General features: G+C 46.4%; 1 protein-coding gene across 14 annotated transcripts in view; it reads left to right on the top strand.

Annotated features, from left to right (window-relative positions):
* CELF1 (CUGBP Elav-like family member 1) overlaps positions 1-26168 on the top strand; it is an 81959-nt gene that overhangs the window by 32394 nt on the left and 23397 nt on the right. For 5 of the 14 annotated variants that reach the window (XM_014602310.3, XM_014602309.3, XM_059722861.1 and 2 more), the window contains 7 exons: positions 7802-7989; positions 9980-10062; positions 10736-10784; positions 12980-13114; positions 13304-13383; positions 15767-15928; positions 24005-24086. In XM_014602310.3, the coding sequence (XP_014457796.1) occupies positions 7812-7989; positions 9980-10062; positions 10736-10784; positions 12980-13114; positions 13304-13383; positions 15767-15928; positions 24005-24086 (769 nt within the window). In that variant the 5' untranslated portion in view covers positions 7802-7811. Of the gene's footprint in view, positions 1-5798; positions 5891-7801; positions 7990-9979; positions 10063-10735; positions 10785-12979; positions 13115-13303; positions 13384-15766; positions 15929-24004; positions 24087-26168 lie in introns of all 14 variants that reach the window. The other 9 variants (XM_059722857.1, XM_006267774.4, XM_019476753.2 and 6 more) reach the window with 4 other exon arrangements.

Raw genomic sequence — 26168 nt, 5'->3', positions numbered from 1 at the left:
TTGCTCGCTTTACTAGCTGCAGCATCACACTGAAGGCTCATGTTCATCTTGTGGTCAGTCATGACCCCCAAGTCCCTTTCATCTGTATTGCTAACCAGTGTAGCACTACTGAGCCTATAATCATGCTGCAGGTTTTTCCTCCCAAGGTGGAGAACCTTGCATTTTTCAGTGTTGAACACCATCAGGTTCTCGTCCGCCCATTTCATGAGTCTGTCCAGGTCCGCCTGGATCACCCTCCTATCCTCAGGTGTGGATGCTTTACCCCAGAGTTTTGTGTCATCGGCGAACTTGGCCAGTCCGCTTCTGACGCCAATGTCATTGATGAAGATGTTAAATAGTATAGGCCCTGGGAGAGAGCCTTGTGGGACCCCACTTGTCACAGCGCACCAAGACAATTGGCTCCCATCGACCACCACCCTCTGGGTCCTACCACAGAGCCAGTTCCCCAGCCAGCGAATCGTGGTGACGTCAAGCCTGCAGTTAGCCAGTTTAGCCAAGAGGTGATCATGGGATACCAGACCGAAGGCTTTTTTAAAGTCAAGGTATACAACGTCGATCTCTTCCCCCTTGTCCAGGTGATAAGTCACCTGGTCATAAAAGGAAATGAGATTGGTCAAGCAAGACCTACCGGCAACAAACCCATGCTGGGTATCCCTCAGGATATTGCCTTCAGCTAGTCTGTTAAGGATGGCCTCCTTGATAATCTTTTCCAAGACCTTCCCCAGGATAGAGGTCAGGCTGATGGGCCTGTAGTTTACTGGATCTGCTTTCCTCCATTTCTTGAAGATAGGCACGACATTGACCCTCTTCCAGTCATCGGACACTTCACCAGGGTGCCAAGAGCTCTCAAAGCAATGATGCTTGGCAGCTCCCTGAGTACCCTTGGGTGTAACCCATCAGGGCTGGCTGACTTGAAGGTATCTAGCCTCTCAAGGTGTTCCTTCACGAGGTCAGCTTCGATGGAGGGCAAGGAATCTCCCCCACCTGGGCCTCCCTGACCCATAGTGGGCAGGGCCGTCCCATGGAACTGGTGAAAAACTGATGCAAAGTACCCATTTAGCAAGTTCACTTTTTCCTGGGCGTCAGTTGTCAGTAGCCCCATCTGGTTTAGCAGGGGTCCAATGTTGCCCTTGCTTTTCCTCTGGCTCCCCACAGATCTAAAAAAGTACTTTTTATTGTCCTTGATATTTGTAGCTAGTTGGAATTCCAGCACAGCCTTGGCTTTCCTAGTTTGCTCTCTGCAAGTCCAGACCAGAGTAGAGTATTCCTCCTTGGTTGCGGTTCCAGTCCTTCATCCTTTGTAGGTCTTCCTTTTAAGACGCAGGAGGTCCACCAGTTCCCGGGAGAGCCAAGGGGGCTGCTGTGTCCTTTTGCTGCCTTTCCTCCGAGATGGGATGGAATTAGCTTGTGCATCCAGGATTGCTCCCTTGAGGTGCACCGCTCGTCCTGAACTCCCATAGATTTCCTCTCCATTGGGTTGTGGCCTTTTAGGGCCTCTCTGACAAGCCTCCTTAGCTTGTCAAAGTCAGCTTTCCTGAAGTCGAGCACTTCTGTATTACTGACTGACTTGCCAGCTTTACAGCAAATGGTGAAGGTGATCAGTTCATGATCACTGTCACCCAGCTTCCCTTCGATCGTTAGTTTGCTAATTAGGTCATCCCCAGTTGCCAGTATGAGGTCAAGCGGCGCTTTATCTCTTGTTGGCCCTTAGACTTCCTGCGTCAGACAGAGGTCGTCCACACACACGAGAAAGCTTTGCGATCGCTCGGATTTGGCCGAGCACTCCTCCCACAAGATGTCTGGGTAGTTAGTCTCCTGTGACAACCATACACTGGGATCATGCGGCCTCAGCCAATTCCCTGGTGAACTCCTGGTCAAGGTCTTGACTCTGAGTAGGGGGGTCTGTGAAGAATAGGGCATACCTTTACCTGGGAACTGGAAACCAGCAGGAATTTCACATGAGTACATCTTAAAAGGCTGTTTATTAGGCTTAGCAGTTTCTCCCACTTCCTTCATAGATGAAAAGCAGGAGTGACTGTCAAAACTGGATATAATTCCAAAAAAAATTACAATTTATTACTCTCTCCCCTTATATTGTAAAAATGAATGGGACTTCTCGCACTTTTACTGGTATTGACAGAAGCTCAATCTAAGGCCATACCACCTTCTACTCTTAAAAACTAACTAATTAATACTTATACCTAAAAATTTTTAAATTAAAATGTTTCCCATTGACAACGTAGCACTTTGCTGCTCTGGTACTGAACTTTGCCAGTATTTCAAGTAGCATGATCAGAGATGCTTTCCATAATCTGAACTTTTAATGCATTTTCAAATCTGCACCAGCTGGCTTTTTTATACCAATGCACCCCTTCCCTAACTCTGTACCCTAGAACCGAAGAACAGATTGCTTGATACTTTTGACCTATCAAATATAATAAGCATTTCACACAAGCTTAAAACAGGTGAAGACAAATCTGAAGACTTCTAGCTTTTTTTAAATTAAAGCAAGATCAGTACTGGGTAAACTACTGCCTTGCACAGTTGAAATTCTGTGCTTTCTCTTTGGTGCTAAAGTGCTGAGCAGCACTTCTGTTGTTACAAATTGTCAGTATGCAGACATTCAATGTTCCTGTTTTGTAAATAAATCATTTAAAGTATAAATGTAAATATTCACAGTTGTATAACTTGGATAAAATGATACAATTTATTTTAAAATATTTTTATTATGCTTGTATAGTACCTGGAATAGAAGTGGCTTTGTCCTATAGGTCTTACAGTCAAGATTGGTATTATATGTATGGATTGCCAGATAAATCATAGAATCATAGGAAATTAGGGGTGGAAGGGACCTCAGGAGGTCATCTAATCCAGCGTTTCTCAACCTGTGGGTTGTGACCCAAAAGTAGGTCACAAGAATATTTGAAAGGATTTGAACAAACTTTCTGTAAATGGATCAACAAACTTTAAAAAATGAATTTTCCTTTTAAAGGAGAAAACCATGGAAAACCATGGCTTTTCCTTTGCAGGCTGGCAGAGTTCCAGCCGGCAAGGGGCTGCTTGGGTCCCTCCCCCTGCTCCACCCTCAGGGCTTGGGGCATGGGGTTGGAGGAGCAGTGGGTCAGGAGTGAAGGGCGCTGGGTTGGGACTGGCCATCAGTCTTTACAAATGGGTCCCTGTTCAAAGCAGGGCCATCCCCAACTGGATCATCCCAGCCAAGGCTTGGTTCACTCTTAAATGGAACCAGATTTTTTTTTCCGTGTCTTGGTCAGTCATTAATTGACAGACTTTATGGGGAAGGGTCTTTGCCAGAATTTGAATTAAACTAGAAACTGTTCAAATTAGAAAGGTTACTGTAGACAAAGAGTTTAAGTGGAAAAAGAAGACTATGAGCACAACTTGGAGAGAGGTTCAGAAGAATTGAAAGAAGTGAGAGTAAAAGTTAAGGTAACTGAAAACAAATGTGGAGGGAGGAAGAGACTTGTTCAGAACCTGGAAGGCAAAGCCTTAGCATCTGAATTTTACAATGAAAGCAGCAAGGAGCCAATAGAAGGATTTGATGTTATTTTGCCTTTAAACTGTTATGTCTGTGTTGTGTTCAGTAGAATGAAAACGGCTTCATTTTTTTGGGAACAAAGATTAGAAGATTATGAGAGGAGTTGCTCATGATGATTATTATTAGACTCCTATGAAATGTTCTCAGTAGCTCCTCTTAAAAGCTACTTTCCATGAAGTAGCTACTAACATGAAGATCTGCTCTTGACCAGCCCGTAACAAACAAGAAAGACAAAAGCCCACAACTGATTAGGAAATCTGTACGTCAAGGGGTGTTCAACTCTGACAGTGCTCTGTACTCTTGGCTAAGACTGGAATTCCCAGTACATGATTACGTAGATACTGGAAGCGATCCCCTTTATACCTTTCCCTGTTTAAACCATGCAATAGACTGTAAAGCGACCTTTTCCCAGGGTGGGGCAGGCTAAAGATTGCTGCTGGAATATTAGGTGATATAAAATCCAATTTCCAAACTAATGAAACTGGTGTATTTGAGACTCAGCCCCTTTGGTATTTAATACCAAGTAGAAAATGGACTGTGATTTTCGCACGGAGGTGGGGGTAGCTGTTATTGCAAGAACAATTTGCTGATAATTCTTCATGTTGCCTCCGTTCAAGTTGCTGTTGGTCGGATTTCCCAGTATTGGGCTCCTTTGTCTTTTGTCCTATACGCAGCATAGGCCTGTACTGTCTGAAGCACCTTTTGCTACAGGCTACTAAAACACCTTTCACACATTTTTATACTTCAGCCCCAGAGAGGTCAGCATGTATTATCCCAATTTAACAACAAGAACACTGAGGCATATGTGCAGCTAATTTCCAAAATTACACAATGAATTGCTGCCAGCAGACAAACATGGGGCTCTTGATTTCTGGTTTGCTGCTCATCTCCTACCCCTGTCCTCACATCCTGTACACTCTGTATGTATACAGTATATCATTATTAGAACAGTGTATCATTGAACTTATATATATGTTTACCTATAATAGGAAACAAGTTGAGGGTGTTTTTCTGTATATGGAAAGGAGTTCTTGAGTGGTCAAACCTTGTTGTATCAGCTTCTGGGTATCTTTCCAGTTTGCATCAGTGTGTGCCTTGGGTGGGATACCAGGTTTAAAGCATTCTATCTAAGGTTGGAGGAAGTGGGATTATATTTAAAACTCTGTTCTCAGAACTCTTCATGTTAAAAGGCCTCTGATTTGCATTAATCCTGTAAGGTATCAATAATAAGATAGTGACATAAAGTCTTGGTTCAGGAACAGCCTGTCTTTAAGGACATAGATTCATAGATGTTAGGGTCTGAAGGGACCTCAATAGATCATCGAGTCCAACCCCCTGCATAGGCAGGAAAGAGTGCTGGGTCTAGATGACCCCAGCTAGATGCATATCCAACCTCCTCTTGCAGACCCTGGTTGCCCAACACTAGGGAAATTTTGACCCTGCTGCACCAGTTGAGGCACAGAGTAAGGCTCTATGAAACCAACATGGCTGACACTGCCAACCAAAAACAAACTCTTTTGTGGTCCATACAGGTGCAAGGGGGCATGAGTGGGTGCAGGGGACTAGGGTTTTCGGGAGAGAGAGAACAGGGAGAGAGGTCTGAGGGCTCATGGTCTCTCTCATGAATTAAGGTCTGCCAGCTGGTTTGTCCCAGCACACCTTTTATGGAACCTTGTGCAGCTTTATAGCATTTTATGCTTTATATTGTGTTGGCCATATCATCCAAATTAACCCCATTCTAATACTTTATTAATCCAGTAATGACAAAGTATACCTCTCCTTAGCAAGAATGGGTATTATTAAAGAGAAGGCAGGGTAACTTTCAGGGGCTTGGGCTGGCATTTGTGGGGTAAGAAGTTTATTGGGGGCTGCAAGCTGGAGTTTGTATTCTTTCTGCTCTGTCACCCACTGCTATCTTCATGGATCTGACACACTGTTTATCTGACAGTGCATTCAGTACTGCTTCGCCAGGGAAAATTGCACAAAACAAGCCCAGTGCATCAGCATTTTCATTGTGTACTGATCTGAGCCTCCCTTCACATGGTCACATCCCCTTTTTAATCCAGGATTCTATGTCCCTTTCCCAGTCCAGCCTGTTTCTGTCGTGTCTATTGCTGGTCTCCCTGAGCTCCTGTTTCTGTGGTTTGACTGTTTTTGTGTGGCTCAGTGTGTTAAGACCTGCAGGACTTTAGGAAGTGGAGTTGTTTGGGGGTTAGATAGTACATTGATTTAGTGTTTGTAGTTTGTGACAGACAGAGAAGTGATGGCTGCGTTTAAATTGGATTTCCTCCCAGAGATGATGGTGGACCATTGCTCCTTGAATGCTAGCCCTGTGTAAGTATTTTGTGTCTTCATATATGCTTTTGTATTTATTTTGAGAGGCTGGAATTGTGACTTTTCAGTGCTAGGGCATAAATCAGGTTCCTCCCATCTGAATGACCCTTTTTGATATGGAATCAAATGATCTTTGAACTATCACTGAGGTCATGTTATAACTAGAGGGGAAGTTACCAAAAGCCATTATGATCTCCTGGAGCTTCCCACAGAAATGAAACTAGAACTGAGAGTGACTTCCTGAGGGGAATGAACCCTTCTCAATTGTCCATTGTCAGACTGTAAGTGTTATGTGGTTCACCAATTAATAGAAAGAGTTGGGTGTTAGTGAATCTTTGAAAAACACCAAACCCTTCCATTGGGAGCGCTGGAGGAGTGAAGGGTACTGTCACCCCTTTCGCCCCTCTTCCAGTAAAGAACTTTTGTTTCCTCACCTCTGTGTATATCCTTCTTGAAAACACGTAAGCTCTTCGTGACACCAGCTGCCATCTTGTGTCTGAATTCTACACAGTGTATTGTATGAGAAACCAGAATTATGTAGAAACTTGACTGCTAATACAAGTTTTTAAAAATGTCTGTGCTGTAAGACTTCTTAATACTAAGAGCATGATCACAATGGGCACTTTTCCTAAATAAGTGTAAGGCAAGGAGTAATAAAGCACCTGTTTCCCTTAATGTATCATAAATAAAATCACCCAACAAAACCTGAAAAAGAAGACTGGCCCAGAAGAAGTCACTTGTGATATCAGACAAAGAGTGTGGTAGGGGAAAGCTATTCCACAGTCACTGGCCCCCTCCCTTTGTCCCTTCTAGATTATGCACAGGGCTTGTCAGCAGTTTCACCCAGCTAATCTCCATTGCTGTACAGGATACCATTTCAGCCAGTCTCCTAGAGAGACTGGTCTAGTATTATGGGAGTCTTCTAATACTAAAAGCAAGACCTCAGAGTAGAAGAGCCAAACAATAGGGCAATGATTTTTGTAATATATGATAATCAGCTGGTAGGTTGGCATATGACAGGACTGTTAATGCTAACAGCTGATTGCAAATAGTCATAATGATGGACATAACCTAGAAGCCTGTTGAAGACCCCATACTGTGGATTACTGTAGTCTTAGAAATAATTTCCCCTCCCTACTTGGACACCTAGTACTCTCCTTCCACTCTCCTTAAAATGTTGGACCTTCAGGTTCATTGTTAGCTAAATATGATACAATATTTAGTCTTGTAACCCTCTAAAGCTAAATATGGTATCCAAGGCTAATATGGCCATAAGATGACTTGCCTAGCTTTTTCCCAGAACGTTGTTGTGAGCTACTGGATCGACAAGAACCTTACTGTGTTGTGAATCGTCCATGGGAAGATTCATAACATTTTACATACTAGTTACTTTTCTTTATTTTAAGGTGTGGGGGGAGGCAGTTGTAGATTATCAAATTGAAATGAAAATCTTCTTGTCCTTTGTGTTTTCACAGTTTTGCTAATAATTTTAGTAATTCATGCATTAAATACGTTTGCATCTGTTCCTGCTCCACCTTCTCCTTTGGTCTAGATCTGAAGTAAAGGGCTGTTGATATTCCAGTAATTTCCGTAATAAACTGATGTCCCAAATCCAGCATATTGATTATAGTGCTGCAGCAAGCAGTAGGAGAGGTTAAACTAGGAGGGGAGAGTTGATATCCAAGCACATAAGTCTTGATTGAGAGTGGGAGTAGTTTCTAAATGTTTAAGTTGGCTTAAGTATGAATCTGAAGAAGTCCTTTTAAAATATTGTTACTGAGAGCTTTCTCCACAGCACCATAAGCAGGCTGCTTGGAGCTGTAATGTCATCTCATACCTAGAAGGAAAGACATTTAACTAGGGGAAGGTTAAGATGATGATGTAACAGAAGTTCCTCCCTGTCTCTCAAAGCTCAAAGAAAATGAATGGCACACTGGATCATCCAGACCAACCTGACCTAGATGCCATCAAGATGTTTGTGGGTCAGGTCCCACGGAGCTGGTGTGAGAAGGATCTAAGAGAACTCTTTGAACAGTATGGTGCTGTCTACGAAATCAATGTTCTGCGGGACAGGAGCCAAAATCCTCCTCAGAGCAAAGGTGAGAACCTTTATCCTTTTCGGGTAAAAACTTAGCTCCCAACTGTTCCCTCCTGTATTCTGTCATGCATCATGCTAACTACATACTTGATTGAAAGCACATATACAAACCTAAACAAGTATTCTGTGAGTGAATTTGAATAATAATTCTGCACCTGCATAAATGTAGCCATGCATAGCCAGATCTTGTACTGTGACTGTATTAGGTAAACTGAGTTGGGGATGACCATGCTTGGATGAATGACCATGCATAAATGGAAGGACAGCAAAGGAACCTGGTTGTACAAGGGATACAAGTTACTGACTAGGTATTGAATTTCTCCTGAATCAGGACAGAGCCAGTGGACTAGTGTGATGCTACAGTGTATTTCACGCTGGATGGATCATACTTTGGATGAAATTCAAAATAAATCTTGCTCATTTCTGCCAATTGAATAACTTGTGCAACAGTTTGTAAGAAAGGGCTAACCCCAGTGTTCCAGCCAGATGGTGCATCAAGTAATTATATTCCTCTGCAATTCAGTTGGATACAGTATTTCAGAAAGTTTAGGCAGCTGCAGTATTTCACCCCAGACAGCTACATTTCAGAGATGGCGAGTCATCCCTGAAATGATGCTTGAGAAAGCACTTTGGGGAGGAAAGTGCAAATGCAACTTTCGGAAAAGTTTTATACATGCTAACTAAATGGTTTCTTTTAAATATGTATGTCACTTGATTTGTAAAAGAAGGAATGTACAAAGAGAAGTTCTCGCAGTTTAGCATGACCAATAAATGTGTTTTATTTGCAGTTATTGGTGACATTCGTAAACCTCACCGAGTAGAAGTAAAAATGGCTTTACAGATCTTTTGGTCTCTGGGGTAGTTACCTAAAGAAAATGTCAATTGGCTGAGACTTTAAAACTAAGCGGAACAAATATGAAATATATAACTTTTGATTTTGATATCCATCCCCTCAACTATCTACTAATTGAAGACTAGGAGGGTGGAGTACAATCATCTTCTGTGTAAACTAATTTGTGAGGGCTGATGAGTGTACTAAAAAATTCTGCTAGCGATGGAACACCTATCTTATAGCAGTGAGAGTTGTTTCTAGAGACGTTTTAGGTAGTTAGGGTTGGAATGAGTGGAGAGAACTTTTTAATGTTTCAAAACAGTGCTACTCAACCTTTTTGCCCAGTGGGCCAAATGAGTGGTGCCTGGTCTGTCCATGGCCTGGATCCAACGCCTGGGGCAGGTGTGACAGGGTGCCATCCAGCTTCACAGAGGTGGAAGTGAGGAGCAGCCCAGTCCCAACCCAGCCACATGAGGAAAGGGGGCTTGGCTCTTCCCTGTGGGGGAAGGGGACATGGCTCTGCCCTGATCTGGTCATGAGGGGAGAAGAGGGTGCAGCCCATCTCTGATCCAACTGCGCAGGGTGAGGGGGCTTGGCCCAGCTCTAACCCACAAAATTGGGTTTGGGAATTTGGCAGCAGGTACAGGGTGGCAGTATTAATTGCTGCTGCCCAGGGAAGTGGTCCTCGCCCCTACCTTGGATAAATTCAAAAAGAGGTTAGATGATCACGTGTCTGGGGTCTTGTGAACCCAGCATTCATTCCTGCCTGTGGCAGGGGGTCAGGCTAGATGATCTGTTCAGGTCCCTCCTGACCCTAGCTACTGTGAAACTATGCTGCTTCCCCAGCACCAAATTTCCTGACCCACGGGGAGCCCTGTTGGCCAGATGCTATGACTCCACAGGCTGGAGGCTGAGTACCTTTGTTTCACAGCATAATACAGGGAGTGTTGAGCCCAGTCACAGAATATATCACATATTTAATTATACTAATTTTCCCCATCTTACCCCAAAGTGGTGCAGTATTCATTTTTAATCCCTTTCTGCTGCCCATCAAATAGCTTGTGTTAAACAGGTAGAAGTTAGTCTTTATCTGTGTCCTGCTCTTTTCCATAAGAGCTGGATGTTCTTACCTTGTTTATGGTCTGTGTTTCCACTGCAGGGTGCTGTTTTGTTACATTTTATACCCGTAAAGCTGCACTAGAAGCACAGAATGCTCTTCATAACATGAAGATTCTCCCAGGGGTAAGAAAGAAAAGTGGTACAGTTTTTCTGACCTTCATTCTATCTGTTTTTTCTCTTCTTCATGACCTGAGGTCTCAGGCTTCCCTGATGCACAAGCATCAGCTTACTCTTCTGCATGGTTTTCTTAGAACAGAAGTTGGCAACCTTTGGGTCTATGTGCTGAAAGCCACTCCATGGAACCATTGAATCTGACCTACAGATGTGGGGCTTTGGCTGAGGACACTCTCTTTGTGCTGCAACAAAGACAAACAATGGTGGCAGCCAGGTTCTAGTGCCTGCCCATCCACCTGCCTCTGCCCCTTGGTGGGTCATACTGGCCTGTAGCTGAAAAAGGTTGCTTATTCCTCTCTTAAAATGTGACTTAAGAGGGAGGGGCATGAGCTACATCTGACAACTGCAGATCTCTGAGGAATTTTGGGATAATGAAATGACAGAGAAGTGTGCATTTAAAGACCACTTTGAGATACTCGGGGCAATGCTGACATATCAGTATAAAGAATATAGGGAAGGCTCTCTGGGATTCTTTGTTAGCAGTTTGTGGGGTCCCATGAAACCCTTCTGTTCCAGTAGTTTTGTCTTGCCTCCCTGTCCTCAGTAGTTCCTGTAGGATAATGTGTCACACAGTGTACTGAGTGAATACATCCAGTTTGAGACACACTTTCTTGGATTTCAGATGCACCATCCTATTCAGATGAAACCAGCTGACAGTGAAAAAAATAATGGTAAGCTGTACCAAAATCTGATTTAGTTGGGTGTAATTAATGCTCATAGAAAAATTCTAGGAGTTCCCTTTTAGTATGGTTTCTGGACAGCAGAACTTCAGGTTGTGTGTGTGGTGAAATTTGTGGATCAGAGACCCAGAAAGTTATACTCTCAAAAGAACAAACAGATAAGGATAAGGTTTCCAAACAATTACTGCTCATTACACAACAGTATTATTATTTTGGGAGGCAGTCAGTGAGTGCTTATCTAAACTAGTATTTGACCCTGGGCCCTGTTATCTGTGTAGTTGGTTGTTTTGAAATATAGCCCATCATAACTACTGCTGGATTCACAGTTTCTTGTGATGAAGTATCTCTAATTTGCTAGGGCAATATTGCACTCTAAATAGCTCTTTAAGATGCGGACTCATTTAATATAATATTGTATAGTGGCTAGTCCAGTGGTAACCCCACACTAGTTGAACCCTTTAGCTGCTACCCCTGTATAAATAATAAGTAGTAATTCTTCAGAATCAATGTGGAAATGCACTGCTTATTTATACACAAACACTCCATTAACATACTATTACAAGAACACTTTAAAGTCCAGAAGATGCCAGAATTAAGGTTTGGTATGACACCTTGTTTTTGTACGTTTATGCATGTACATTGCAAGCTAATTACGTAATTTCAGACCAACCCTGATTGGATGAGTTTGATACCTCTGATCTAAATGGAGGACAGATTCTGATACCTAAAGGTAACTAGCATACCGCAAACCGAAAATTCAGGGAAGGCACAAAATACATTGAATATGCTATCAAAGTAAATAACATGGGGCTACTCTTCATTGTTCTCTCTACATATTTCAATTAAACAGAACTTCCCATTTGGAAAAAAATTGTGTCAAATTAATGCAAGGCTTTAAAAAAAAACACAGAACTGCAGGACCTTTGCAGAATTTAGCTCAAGCTTTTAATAGTAAGGAAAATAAGCCCTATACGCCCATTCCCTCTCTACAGATGCCCAAACCAAGCAATTAGGCAATGTATGCAGCTTAGAGTGGTCCTGAGCGCACACTCCAGGACTGCCTAAGTCTCCGGGTTACCTGAGAAGTATCCAGCTGCACATTCAAAATGTTCTATTCCTGAACTAACTGATGAGTCAGGAGAGTTTTCTTCTTTTGGACAAGATTATTTTTATAATTGTCTAATAGAAAGTTTCTGCAACTTCTACTGATGTGCTTGCTACTGCCCCAAGTCAGATAGAATATTGTTTTTGATGGTGTACAGGTCTGATCTGGGGCAGCATTTTTGAAGTCTATGATACATGTGAAACTTAGCTGTAGCAGTTGTAGTTGTTTCCACTGTTGTGACAGGCATATGGAAAAATAAACAAAATTAAGTTGACATGCTTTGCATGACTTAGAATAGGACCTAATGGGTCTGACCACAGCCTGGTACGGCAATTCCCCTATTTAGATTTAACCTGTTTATAGTGACAGTTTAAATATAGAAGGGGCAGAGGAGGAAGAGGGATAGGAACTGTATCAGGAAGTCGCGTGAAATCTCTTCCCCAGCTAAACTGGTATTTAAGTTTTGAGGGTGACATATATAGTCTAGAAGTCCTGTGTTCATCAAGCTATGTGTATAAATGGGGAGCTTCATTCTCTTTCCCTAAGCTGTCTTTCTGGAAAAAAGGTCAGTCCTTTGTTCCTTACCAGCTCCCCAGTCATCAGATTTAGGGAACAGAAGTGTTCATCATATTATATAGCAGTGTGTTATAAAACAAAATATTTGTAGGCTCCTCTCAGATTCATGAGAAATGGCCCAGCTGCATCTTCTTAAATGAGTAAAATCTCAGAGTCAGGAAGGGGTGGAGCCTGGCTGGCCAACTCCTTGGAAAATACACCACAAGAAACAGTTCTGCAGTAGCTGCTGAAGGAGAGATTTTTCATTTAGTTGAAGCAATACATATTCATACAGTCTAGTTTCTGATACCTTTAATAGTCTCTCTCTCTCTGAGCTGATTCTCAGAGCCTTGTAATCTTGACTGTCTTTTACTGCAGGTGCATTTTCTCTGTCAGCCTGTGATTTCACACACTAGAACAACTGGGTAAAGTTGAACAGGGCTTCCTAAGACACGAGAGCTCTGGGAGTCCCTGTTTGCTGCAGGTGCTGCTTTACTGGTAATGATCTTATTCTTTAATTTCTTAGCAGTAGAAGATAGGAAGCTCTTTATTGGAATGATATCTAAGAAGTGCAATGAAAATGACATTCGGGTGATGTTCTCATCCTTTGGGCAAATTGAAGAATGCAGGATACTAAGAGGTCCAGATGGCTTGAGCCGAGGTAAGCACAAAACATCCATGACAGTTCAGGATTCTCCTCAGGACTCTTTCCCTTGTACCCCTTGTTGAAAGTTTGGCTCATTCTGTCATTGGCAAGGCACCTTTGCCCAGTGGCCTTTTTTCTTTGTTGACCTTTGATTTCTGGGGAGAACCTAATAGATGAGTTAATTTCTTTCTGTTCCTTCCCCAGGTTGTGCATTTGTGACTTTTACAACAAGAGCCATGGCACAAACAGCAATCAAAGCAATGCACCAAGCACAGACTATGGAGGTAGGATAAGTGTGCGTGTGCCTGTGTGTATGCACACATGCACATAACACACATACATACACACTTGCAGGTGTTTAGAGATGTGGTGGCAGCTGCACCATAAAGTAACTGCAGTGAGTTTGAGGGATAGGCAGACAGTGCGCTGTGCTGTTTTGGCTCTGTCCATTCTTACCACACTGTTAAAAATGCATCCATATACTAACCCCAGAGCCCTGAGTTTCTCCCCACAGTTTCACGGCTTGTCTCAAAGAAAAAAAACAAAGTTTACCCTGGAATAACACCGTAGCCCTCAAGCCTTGACTCCGCTTCCCTACCAGACCACACAGCTGCAGTAAGAGAATCTGCCAGCTCTAGGTGGCTCATCTTTGAGTTGTGAAAAAACTTTTAGGCCCACCTTTCAATAGAATGGGCTACTCTGGAATATCACTTAGCAAGAGATCGCTCTTTCCATAGGCAACCAGTAAGGAGACAAAACAACAAAGGGATTTTATTATGTAGGAGAAAAAAAAATATACAAGCAAAACTGGCCATAAGTTTGAAGACACAACAAAAAGACAAGTTAATTTTCTTACCCTCTCTACTAGCTACCACCTAGCCCCACCCTGAAAATCCTGCCACTATCTCCAGAAATTGTTCTTCCTGCTGATTGTGGCTGCTGGAGACTGGGACCCTTCTCAAGCCTGGGAATAATCTGAAGACCTGCCACCTCACATCTAGCCCTTAAAATACCTCCCAGCCAACCTCTCAGTAATGTCTCCTTCTGCCTGTGTCTGGGAACGGCAGTTCTTGCTTTAGTGACACGGTGATATTTAGGAGTTCTGCCTGCTGCTTTCTGCTTAAACATGCATCCCTCAGTTCCTTGACTAACCCATGTCCAAAAGCATAAAGATACATACAGACAGCATAACATAATCCATAGAGTGATAGCGGCAACATAAATGGATACAGTATAACATGTTTTTTTCAGTTGGACGATCTGTGTCATATCAGCGAAACAAACAAAAAAATTAATGACCCCAGACCACAGTGGGGTTCATGATACAAAGCATTATGGCTGTGAGTCTTAAGGTGGCTCTAAATGTTATTTCAATCATGGCGTTGCTTTCCTTTTACAGGGAAGACATAATGCCTTGTGCACTGCTAGGTGGGCTGTCAGGAGGGGAAAAAGGAATAACAGCTTATTCTTCTGCTGTTGAACAGCTGGGTGAGCTCTCCCTGGTCAGCAGCACCACTGAAAGAATTAGATGATTCTGTCAAGGAGTCCTCCCCCAGGGTTTCAACTGGAAGCAAGCTGGAGGGGGGAATGGTAAATCCTCTCCCCAGTTCCTCCCACCTGTGCATGGAGCCAGGGACACCTTGCCAGACTGGAGTAGAGCCTGGTTCTCCTGGACAGCAGCAAGCTGGGGGAGGGGAAATTCCCTCCCCTGCATGGCCACAGTGCAGCCCAGTCTGCATGGAAACAGCAAGCATGGTGGGGAGTCCTGTCCATTGCCCCAGGAGACCAGGGCTCTGTTCCAGTCCAGCAGGGCATCCCCAGCTCCCTACATGCCTGGGGGAAAATGCAGGGGGATTTTCCTCCAAGCTTGCTGCTGCCAGGCAGATCAGGTGCGGGGGGTGGGGATTTCCCCTCCACTCTCCCCTGTGTTTGCTGTTCCCAGGAGGTCCAAGCTGTGCTGTTCCAGGCAGTGTCCTTGGCTCCCTGCACTTGTGTAGGGAAGTTGGGGGTGGGAAGACTCTCCACTCCCCTGTGTTTGCTGCTGCTCGGGATGTTCTAGTTTGGCAGACGTGTCCCTGCTCATCTGCTCTGTGCTTGCATTGTGGGGGGGTGGTATTTCTCCTGCTGGGTGCTACTGGTAGGTGGAATGAACCTAGGGCTCAGAACTATGCTGGGGCAGGAGTTTCTTTCCTGTTTTTTTCTGAGAAGTTTATACTAGAGATGGAGCAATGTACCATGGGATGCCAGAGGTATTCCCTGCTATGTGCAAGTTAAAGCTGGACAGCAACCAGCTATAAAGTTAGTACACATTTTTGAGATCTAACTTTATAGCTGGTTGGAGCTTTTAATAGCCTGATTGGTGCTTTGCATGTGTAGCTAGTCTCAGTTTACTTGTGCAGCTAACTAAATAATTGTATAATAACTCTGTAGATGGGGTCTTAATCTGTAATATCTGTTTAAAATATTTTATTAGCAAATAGCAAAAGACAATGCAAATAACAGATAAAAACAACTGAGACTTTAACCATTTAAAATAGGAAGGGTACCTGTATATATCAGAGCAAGAACACTTTTCTCCAGTTGGTGGAGGAGTTAACGCAGAATTTATGTAGTGGCTGAAGTTTTCTGTGATGTGTAAGGATGTAATCATGTGAATTTTATTTGCAGGGTTGCTCTTCTCCCATTGTGGTGAAATTTGCAGACACTCAGAAAGACAAAGAGCAGAAACGAATTGCTCAGCAGCTCCAACAGCAGATGCAGCAGATCAGCGCTGCTTCCGTATGGGGAAATCTGGCTAGTCTGAACACACTTGGACCCCAGTACTTAGCAGTGAGTTTTGTGTATAGGTTTGGTCTAGATGCTTATGCTGTTTATAGTATATGATTGCCTTATATTCTGTTATTCAAAACATCCCAATGAGGAAGGGAAGTGCTATTAGTTCCCATTTTATAGATGGGGAACTGGGGCACAAAGAGGTGGGGAACTTGCCCAGGGTCACATGGGAAATCTGTGGCAGAGCATGGACTTGCACCAGCATCTGCCATGTTCTAGGCTAGTGCCCTAACCACTGCCACCTTTTTTCTTTATTGTGTAAAGAATGGCTTTCCAGAGTTGCAGTATCTGGTAGTTGGCCACATGCCAGGGAACTGTCACCTGAAGGGGAGAGTAAGAGTTTCCACACTAGTTTCTCTCTTCTTGTCAGCAGCCTTTGAATCCCAAATTCCAGGACCTCATGTCCTGATCACCCGTCAGAGATTGCTGTTTCATACTTAGTGAGAAGGATGTTAAATAGTGAGGCACTTTCTTCCAGAATTTGTATGTTGTTTCTTGAGCATTCCTAAACTTGCCTTAACAGAGAAGATAACCTGGTCCCTAGAACCCTATCTAGGTTTCTGTCCCATTTTTTTTTTTCCTCTGCAGTGTTTCCAGAATCTAGGTGCTCTTAGTCCACCCCATTCAAACTGTTATCTACACATCCACATCCTTCATCTGCATATGTTTTTGCTGCTGCTGCTGCTGTGCAGCTCTTGACTTGGGGTTCTACACTCAGTAATTGTTCTGAATATCTGTCTTGTTGCTTTCTGGAGCTTAGATGGAATCATGCATCTGCTGGGAAGATTTTTCCCCTTAAGTAATTTCTTTCTTGTACTCTTCATATTCATCCAGTAATTTTCAAGTTCCTTTTCAAGTCTGTTTGAAATCAGAATTCTCATATTCATCTTCCACTCTTCCTTCCTCAGCATCGATTTTGCATATTTATTATTTATTTCCAGTAACATCCATAATTGTGCTATTGTACAGAAAAGATGATCTAGTCCCAGTCCCATACAGCTCACAATTTGAAGCCCAGTAGCCAGTCAGAGAGGATATACGAGAAAAGGCAAAACATACATATAATAAATGATGACACAAGCTTAAATTATTCATCAGACATTATTTTTTATTACCAGTTCTCTCAGCTGTTTGGCTTTCCTGGGTTTCCAGGGGTGGTATTTCTCACACATCACTTTGCTCTGACTCTTGTATGGGTCATCATGGGGGGGTGGGAAATTCTCCCTGTTGATGTTATGATATGGGGTACTCAAGAAAGACTTTTTAACTTCATTCCAACAGTAATAAGAAGGGGGGGGGGGATTTCCCCATGTGCTTTTGGTGTGGATTTTTCATAGAATCATAGAAGTAGGGTCGGAAGGGACCTTGTTGACCTTCAAGTCCAACCCCTTGCCTGGGCAGGAGAGAAACTGGGCTCAAGTGACCCCAGCCATGTAGGCATCGAGCCACTTCTTAAAGACCCCCAGGGTAGGAGCCAGCAACACTTCCCTTGGAAGCTGGTTCCAGATCCTAGCCACCCTAACTGTGAAGTAGTTCCTACGGATGTCTAATCTGAACCTACTCTCCAACAACTTGTGGCCGTTATTTCTTGTTATCCCAGGGGGCGCTGGGGGAAACAAGGTCTCCCCCAAACCCTTCTGGTCCTCCTAGTGAGTTTATAGACGGTCACAAGGTCCCCCTTCAGCCTTCTCTTGTGAAGGCGGAACAGGTTCAGGTCCCGTAGCCTCTCATTGTAGGGTCTGCCCTGCTGTCCCGGGATCATGCGGGTGGCCCTCCTCTGGACCCTCTCAATGATGTCCACATCCCTCTTGAAGTGGGGCACCCAGAACTGGACACTACTCCAGCTGTGGCCTGACCAGTGTTCCGTAGAGGGGGAGGATCACCTCCTTGGCCCTACTTGTGATGCACCAGTGGATGCACGATAGGGTCCGGTTAGCCCTGCCGACCGTGACCTTGCATTGTCGGCCCATGTTCATCTTGGAGTCAGTGATGACTCCAAGATCCCTTTCTGCCTCCGTGCTCTCAAGAAGGGAGTTTTCCATCTTATAAGTGTGTTGCCGGTTACTACTGCCCAAGTGCAGCACCCTGCACTAGTCCGTATTGAAACGCATCCTGTTTTGTCAGCCCACCCTTGCAACCTCAGTTAGATGCGGGAGCGGCGAGAGACGCGTGGGTGAAAGCTCGCTGCGCCCCCGCTCCCCCGAAGCCCCCCAGAAACCCTCCAGCAGCCGCGGAGCCCCCCGCTGACCCCCAGCGCAGCCGGGGTAAGCGGGGCCTGTGGAGAGAAGGGGCTAACCCCTTAGCGTGTGTGTGGGAGGCGGCAGCTGAGTGGAGCCGGGCTGGGTCAAGCCCCGCCCAGGCCCCTACTTGGCCCAGCCCCCCAGGGAGAGAGAGAGAGAGAAGGGGGGGTACTCACCAGCCCCCCTCCAGTAAGGCAGGGTCCCCCAAATCCCGGGCAGGGCCCCCGTATTTGCCTTAAGAGCAGCTTCCTCGACGGCAGGCCCACTGCACATGCGCGCAGTTTAAAAGGGCCCGCCGACCGGGAATAAGCCCAGTTACACGCAGGAGCGGCGAGAGACGCGCGGGTGAAAGCTCACTGCGCCCCTGCTCCCCCGAAGCCCCCCAGAAACCCTCCAGCAGCCGCGGAGCCCCCCGCTGACCCCCAGCGCAGCCGGGGTAAGCGGGGCCCGTGGAGAGAAGGGGCTATCCCCTTAGTGTGTGTGTGTGGGAGGCGGCAGCTGAGTGGAGCCGGGCCGGGTCAAGCCCCGCCCAGGCCCCTACTTCGCCCAGCCCCCCAGGGAGCCACGCGAACAGGCAGCACAAACAGGCACGCTTCTCTGCCGGCGCGTGAGTTTGCGCGGGAGGGCGTGCGGGAGGGCGCCAGACCCTGCCTGCGCACCCCCCAGGGTAGACAGTCCCAGCCGTAGCCAGCCTACCAGAGGCATGACACGGATGGGCACGCGCCGCACCCCGAGGGTCCCCTCGGGCTCCGCGGCCCCCCCCCCCGGCACCTCAGAGACGGCCACCCAGACAGAGCCCCTGGTTCCGGGCTCCACGCAGACGGAGCCCCTGGCTCTCGGCTGCGGGGGCTGCCTGTCCCTTTTTCAGGCTCTGGGGCCTGGGAGCATGGCAACCTCCCCTTGCGGGGTCTGCTCCCTTTTGGGGTCTCTGGCACGCCAGCTGGAGGAGCTCCAGGCCACAGTCCACAGACTGCGTGCCATCAGGGACTGCGAGCAGGAGATAGACTCCTACTGCCAGGCCCTTCTCCCCCAGGAGGCAGAGGGTAGATCACAGTCTCCCTCCACGCCAGAGGAGGACTCTGGGACCTCCTGCTGTGTCCAGCCAGGGGCATGGACCAAGGTGGTCAAGGGCCCTAAGGCCCGCCGCACCAAGGCCCCACCCCCGCCACAACTGAGCAACAGGTATGCACCTCTTGCTGCCCCAGCAGAGCCTGCTGAGTTGCCGGCCCCCACAGGCAACATGGGCCCAACTGCAACTCCCGCCCCTGCTCTCCCCAAGACAAAACGTAAGGTGTTTGTTGTGGGAGACTCCCTCCTGAGGGGGACGGAGGGGCCAATCTGCCACCCTGACCCCTTAGCCCGGCAAGTCTGCTGCTTCCCAGGGGCCCGCATCCGGGACATTGCAGAGAAGATCCCCAAGCTCCTCAAACCCACAGACCGCTATCCCATGCTCCTTATTCATGTGGGCACCAATGACACGGCTCGGAGCACTCCCAGCCAGGTCATGAGGTGCTACAGGGATTTGGGAGCGGGGCTTAAGGGTCTGGGGGCACAGGTGGTGTTCTCGTCGATCCTCCCAGTCTCAGGCTATGGGCTGAGAAGGGACAGGAGGATCTATGTGGTCAACCAAAGACTGCGGCGCTGGTGTCGTCAGGAAGGCTTTGGCTTTCATGACCGCAGCCCGCTCTTTGGCGAGAGAGGCAGCGAGCTGCTGGGAAGAGATGGTCTCCACCTCTCTCCCCTAGGGAGGAGGCTCTTCTCAGCCAGACTGGCTGACCTGCTCCACCGGGCTTTAAACTAAGCCCGCTGGGGGACGGGGGGACGACCGCCACTGCTGGCCCGCTGAGCAATCCTTGCAAAGCCAGCGGATCATGGCACTCAAGGGAGCTCGCCCCAGCCCCAGCCCTGGTAAAATCTGTGGGCAAGGAAGGAGCCCCCCAGGGGGCGCTTGCCTGCCTGTACACAAATGCCAGGAGCTTGGGGAGTAAGCAGGAGGAGCTCATCCTCCTGCTCAGTGCAAACAATTACGATGTCATAGGGATCACGGAGACCTGGTGGGACTCCACCCATGACTGGACCATGGGGATAGAGGGCTATACCCTGTACAGGAGGGATCGTGTAGAGAAAAGGGGCGGGGGTGTAGCTCTCTATGTTAAGGAAAGCTACGCGTCCCTGCAAGCCGATATTGGCGACCAGGGTGGACGGCTGGAGACCCTCTGGGTTAAAATCCGTGGGGAACACAGCACAGGGGACACAATGGTGGGAGTCTGTTACAGACCTCCCACCCAAAGTCCTGAGCTAGACCAGGAGTTTGCCCGGGAACTGGCTGAGGCAGCTTGCTCCAGGACCATGGTTGTCATGGGTGACTTCAATTACCCAGACATCTCGTGGGAGGATCGCTCAGCAAAATCTGAGCGGTCGCAGAGCTTCCTCTCGTGCGTGGATGACCTCTACCTGACTCAAGAAGTCTATGGGCCAACGAGAGGCAAAGCGCTGCTCGACCTGGTGCTGGCTACTGGGGAGGACCTAGTCAGCGACCTAGTGATCGATGGAAAGCTGGGTGACAGCGACCACGAGCTGATCACCTTCACCATCCGCTGAAAAGCTGGCAAGTCGGTCAGCAACACGCAAGTCCTTGACTTCAGGAAAGCCGACTTTGACAAGCTCAGGAGGCTTGTCAGTGAGGCCCTAAGGGACTGTGACTGCAGGGAGAGGGGAGTTCAAGAAGAGTGGTTGCTCCTCAAGGGAGCGATCCTCAATGCACAAACTAAGTCTATTCCATCTCGGAGGAAAGGCAGCAAGAGGGCACAGCAGCCCCCCTGGCTCTCCAGGGACCTAGCAGACCTCCTGAGGCTAAAAAGAAAGGCCTACAAAGGATGGAGGATGGGAGTCACCTCCAAGGAGGATTATTCTGCACTGGTCCGGTCCTGTAGGGAGCAGACCAGGAAAGCCAAGGCTGCAACTGAACTCCAGCTAGCTTTGAGCATCAAGGACAATAAAAAGTCCTTTTTCAGATATGTGGGGAGCCGGAGGAAAAGCAGGGGCAACGTTGGACCCCTGCTGAACCAGATGGGGCAACTGACAACTGACGCCCAGGAAAAAGCCAACCTATTAAATAGGTACTTTGCGTCGGTCTTTCATCAGCCCCATGGGACGCCTGTGCCTGCTACAGGGCCGGGAAGTCCGGGCGAGGGTGATCCCCTGCCCTCCATTAATGCTGACTTTGTGAAGGAACATCTTGAGAAGCTGGATACCTTCAAGTCAGCCGGCCCTGACAATCTTCACCCCAGGGTACTCAAGGAGCTGGCGAGCATCATAGCTCAGCCTCTAGCGCGGATCTTTGAAAACTCTTGGCGCTCTGGTGTAGTACCCGAAGACTGGAAGAAGGCCAACCTGGTGCCTATCTTCAAGAAAGGGAGGAAAGTGGATCCGGCTAACTATAGGCCCATCAGCCTGACTTCTATCCCGGGGAAGATCTTAAAAAAGTTTATTAAGGAGGCCATCCTTAATGGACTGGCCGATGCCAACATCTTAAGGGATAGCCAGCACGGGTTTGTTGCGGGTAGGTCTTGCTTGACCAATCTCATTTCCTTCTACGACCAGGTGACCTATCACCTGGACAAGGGAGATGAGATTGATGTCATATATCTTGACTTCAAAAAAGCCTTCGATCTGGTGTCCCATGATCGTCTCTTGGAGAAACTGGCCAATTGTTGCCTTGGGTCCCCCACGATCCACTGGCTGGAAAATTGGCTCCGGGGTCGGACCCAGAGGGTAGTAATTGATGGAAGTCACTCATCGTGGTGTCCTGTGACCAGTGGGGTCCCCCAGGGCTCTGTCCTTGGACCCATACTGTTCAACATCTTCATTAACGATGTGGACACTGGAGTCAGAAGCGGACTGGCCAAGTTCGCCGATGACACCAAACTTTGGGGCAAAGCATCCACGCCAGAAGACAGGCGGGTGATCCAGGCTGACCTGGACAGGCTCAGCAAGTGGGCGGATGAGAATCTGATGGTGTTCAACGCCGATAAATGCAAGGTTCTCCACCTTGGGAAAAAAAACCCGCAGCATCCTTATAGGCTCGGCAGTGCTATGTTGGTTAGCACTATGGAAGAAAGAGACTTGGGGGTCATCATTGACCACAAGATGAACATGAGCCTGCAATGCGATGCTGCGGCTAGTAAAGCGACCAAAATGCTGGCTTGCATCCATAGATGCTTCTCAAGCAAATCCCGGGACGTCATTCTCCCCCTGTACTCGGCCTTAGTGAGGCCGCAGCTGGAGTACTGCGTCCAGTTTTGGGCTCCACAATTCAAAAAGGATGTGGAGAAGCTTGAGAGAGTCCAGAGAAGAGCCACGCGCATGATCAGAGGTCAGGGAAGCAGACCCTACGATGACAGGCTGAGAGCCCTGGGGCTCTTTAGCCTGGAAAAGCGCAGGCTCAGGGGTGATCTGATGGCCACCTACAAGTTTATCAGGGGTGACCACCAGTATCTAGGGGAACGTTTGTTCACCAGAGCGCCCCAAGGGATGACGAGGACGAATGGTCACAAACTACTACAAGATCGTTTCAGGCTGGACATAAGGAAGAATTTCTTTACTGTCCGAGCCCCCAAGGTCTGGAACAGCCTGCCGCCGGAGGTTGTTCAAGCGCCTACATTGAACACCTTCAAGATGAAACTGGATGCTTATCTTGCTGGGATCCTATGACCCCAGCTGACGTCCTGCCCTTTGGGCGGGGGGCTGGACTCGATGATCTTCCGAGGTCCCTTCCAGCCCTAATGTCTATGAAATCTATGAAACCTATCCAGGTCTTTCTGCAGTCTTTCCCTCCCTGCTAGCATGCCCACCTCACCCCAGATTTTGGTATCATCAGCGAATTTGAACAGGTTGCTTTTCACCCCATCGTCCAAATCGCTGATAAAGAAATTGAACAGCGCGGGCCCAAGGACTGAGCCCTGGGGGACTCTGCTGCCCACTTCCCCCCAGGTCAAATATGATCCGTCCACCACCACCCTCTGAGTACGACCCTTCAGCCAATTAGCAATCCATCTGACCGTGTAGGCATCGATGCAACAGTCACCTAGTTTTTTAAGGAGGATGGGGTGAGAGACAGTGTCAAAGGCCTTGCTGAAGTCCAGAAAGACTACATCCATGGCGACACTGTGGAAGGTGTCCCTTTGTGGCCGCATCTAGTTATGGAGTAAGGAGTAAGAATTCCTCCTAAATGTCTCTGGTTGTGGCTCAGGTGGGAATTCCCATGATGGGAATTCCTCTTACAGTCATGCTCTTGTTTCAGTTGAAGAATGTGGAAGGAATTCCCCTCATGCTGGTACTCTGGCCTTGGTGTGCTTTCTTTGTATGATTAGTAGTTGCCCTTTGCTGGCAATTCCAGCTGCAGTGTCAGGCATGAGGAAGGATTTCCTGTCTACTAGCACTGTTGATTGTAGTGCATACCAGAGATTCCATGCCCCTACACACACACCTCACCCCCCCCTATTCCAATGCTTTGGTCATGTTGCATGAGTGATGTGGACTCATCTTGTATCGGTGATCTGGCTGTCCTGCATGGGAAGAAATTTTCTCATGCTGATGCTTTTGCTGTGGTGTGGCGCATGAGCAAGGGGAATTATTTATATTGTGACGGTACTGTAGCTGTAGTGTGAGAGAGGAATTGTCCTTATGCTGGTGCTTTGGCTCTGGTGTGGTGCATGGGTAATGAAAAATCCCCTTTGTGACGGCGCTCTGGCTGTGGTGTGGTGCAATTTCTCCCAGAAACGGAGCCAGCCCTCACTCTCACTCTTGTTTTGTTTTTTGGTGTAATGTCTAGCTTTATTTGCAGCTCCTTCAGCAGACAGCAGCTGCCTCATCTGGGAACCTGAATACATTGAGCAGCCTCCACCCAATGGGAGGTGAGTTTTTACACCTGAAGGGGCAGGTTCATTGCTGAATAAAGAAGAGATAGTGGTGTTCTGCTAGGGGAAATAGGCAAAGAATTATCTGACTTATTCACATCTTTTTGTAACATCCTGAGTTACCAACTACTGCATAGGGGGGAGAGAGAGCTGGAGCTGTCTCCAGATAACTTTCAGTTGCAAATGTGCATAGGAGGATGTTCTTCCTAGAGCTTAGTAAATCTTAATTCCTGTGGTAAGCTGTAATGTGCTATCAGGACTCCACTACCTAGGATGCTTTTCAGTATTTGGCTTTTTATGAGTAATAGAGGCATGGCACTTAAAATCTTCATACAGGCAGGTATGTGCCTGAAGAACCAGGTATTCAGATAAATACTAATTCATTTATTTTAGTGATCATGCATCCTTTAGGGCTTTTATTTGAAACAGTTTTTTCTTAAAGAAAGTAAAAGCCTAGGAAGTATGAAAAACATTTTGGTCAAAGAGCTGACTCTTAAAAATGGCCCTTTGTGCAGAATCTCTGAGTCACTTTTCTGGTGACTCTGCAGAGCCAGTACTGCTACAGGTAAGGGAGATTGCTTCTGTTCTGTCTCAAAATATATAAGCCGGTTTCTCCACTGGTAAACTATAAGCCAGGCCATCTTCATTAATTCCAACTGTTGCACTGGGGATGTAAGAGCAGAAGTCTCTAAAATATAACTGGTCCCTCAACCATTTAGAGATTTGGAGATAATAAAAAAAATAGTGAATTGAAAATGGTTTATTAGCCAGTGCATTGAAAATGGTTTATTAGCCAGTGCCCTCAGGGAAAAAGAAAAATAATGAAACATTTTAGTAATTCTGCCCACCCTCTCATGTCCTGTAGATTAGGAGGCTAGCCATCATAATGGAACAAGCTGAAACTTTCTGCTGATAGGTCTTTCATTAAGCTCACAGTTCAGAAAGTAAAAGATTCATAGTTCCAGCATTGCACAAATATATTAAATAACTTGAAATTGCTTCCATATGTTATATAGTAATTCAAAACACTACATGTGTTGTGAGGAAAAACCAACCTAACACTGCTCTAAATGTAGATTAACCTTGAATAGCTTCATTTGTAGGGGTATATGCACTCAGGTGTAACAGTGCAGAAAAGAATGAGTTTATGGAAAACGGTGGTATGTTTGTGTCACTGGAGACTTGTATATGAAACAAAGTATCAACTTTCTCTTTAGACTGACTTCTTTTTGAGATGCACCAAGTCTAATCTATTCATTCCAGGTTTCTTCATTGCTCTTAGATATAAAGCACTCTGGTAGCAAGCTTTACCATGGAAGCACAAAATACTGATGGACTAATGCCATGTTGTTTCCTTTTCTCAGAATTTAGAAACCTAAAACCAGTGTAGGGCTTTCCTCCAGTGAAGTGTCCCCAAAGCTGGAGAGGAAATAAGTGTTCTAAAAACAGATGGAGTGAGATCTTGGGAGAGTGCAGCTAAAGGAAATGTTGGAAAAGTCTTGTGTGTAAACCATATACCTGAATCATCTTGTTATTTTTATTTAAATAGCTTCTAGCATGCCCATTGCTGTTGTGTGACATGCCAATATGCAAACATTTATTTCAAATTACTTACGCTTGTCAGCAGTACTGATCCTCTTTTGATTAACCACACAAGAAAACAGAGTAAGATAGAAAATACCTTGATTTAGAATCAAGTTCTCAACTGTGACCTATTGAGTACATGCTGGTAGGCCACAATGACCGTTTTGATCATGTGGTGCTGATTATTCAACTTGTTGTTTCCATTTAGAAGCAGACAGAGATGAGGTGAGCAGGGTATCTGTCTGAAAATATTTGCTGCTGTTGTCCCAAGGATGTTGTGGGTTTGGGGGAAAAAAGGTTAGAAGGGGGATGTAGAGTATTCCAGGAGCCCACACTATAAACTCTGTTATAGCCTACACTGTACACATGTTCAAGAAACTGCCTTAGACCCGTCGAGCAAAGACTTAGCTAAAACCAGGAGCTTTGCTTAGTTTTAAACTTGAGTTTTGTGTGATGGGTCAGCAGGAAATAAGAAACGAAAAGGGGATTAGTATA

Source organism: Alligator mississippiensis, chromosome 2, assembly GCF_030867095.1.
Source record: "Alligator mississippiensis isolate rAllMis1 chromosome 2, rAllMis1, whole genome shotgun sequence".
NCBI classification, from domain to species: domain Eukaryota; kingdom Metazoa; phylum Chordata; order Crocodylia; family Alligatoridae; genus Alligator; species Alligator mississippiensis.
The sequence above is the reverse complement of the archived record's forward strand: the minus strand, read 5'-3'. Positions and strand labels throughout refer to the sequence as shown.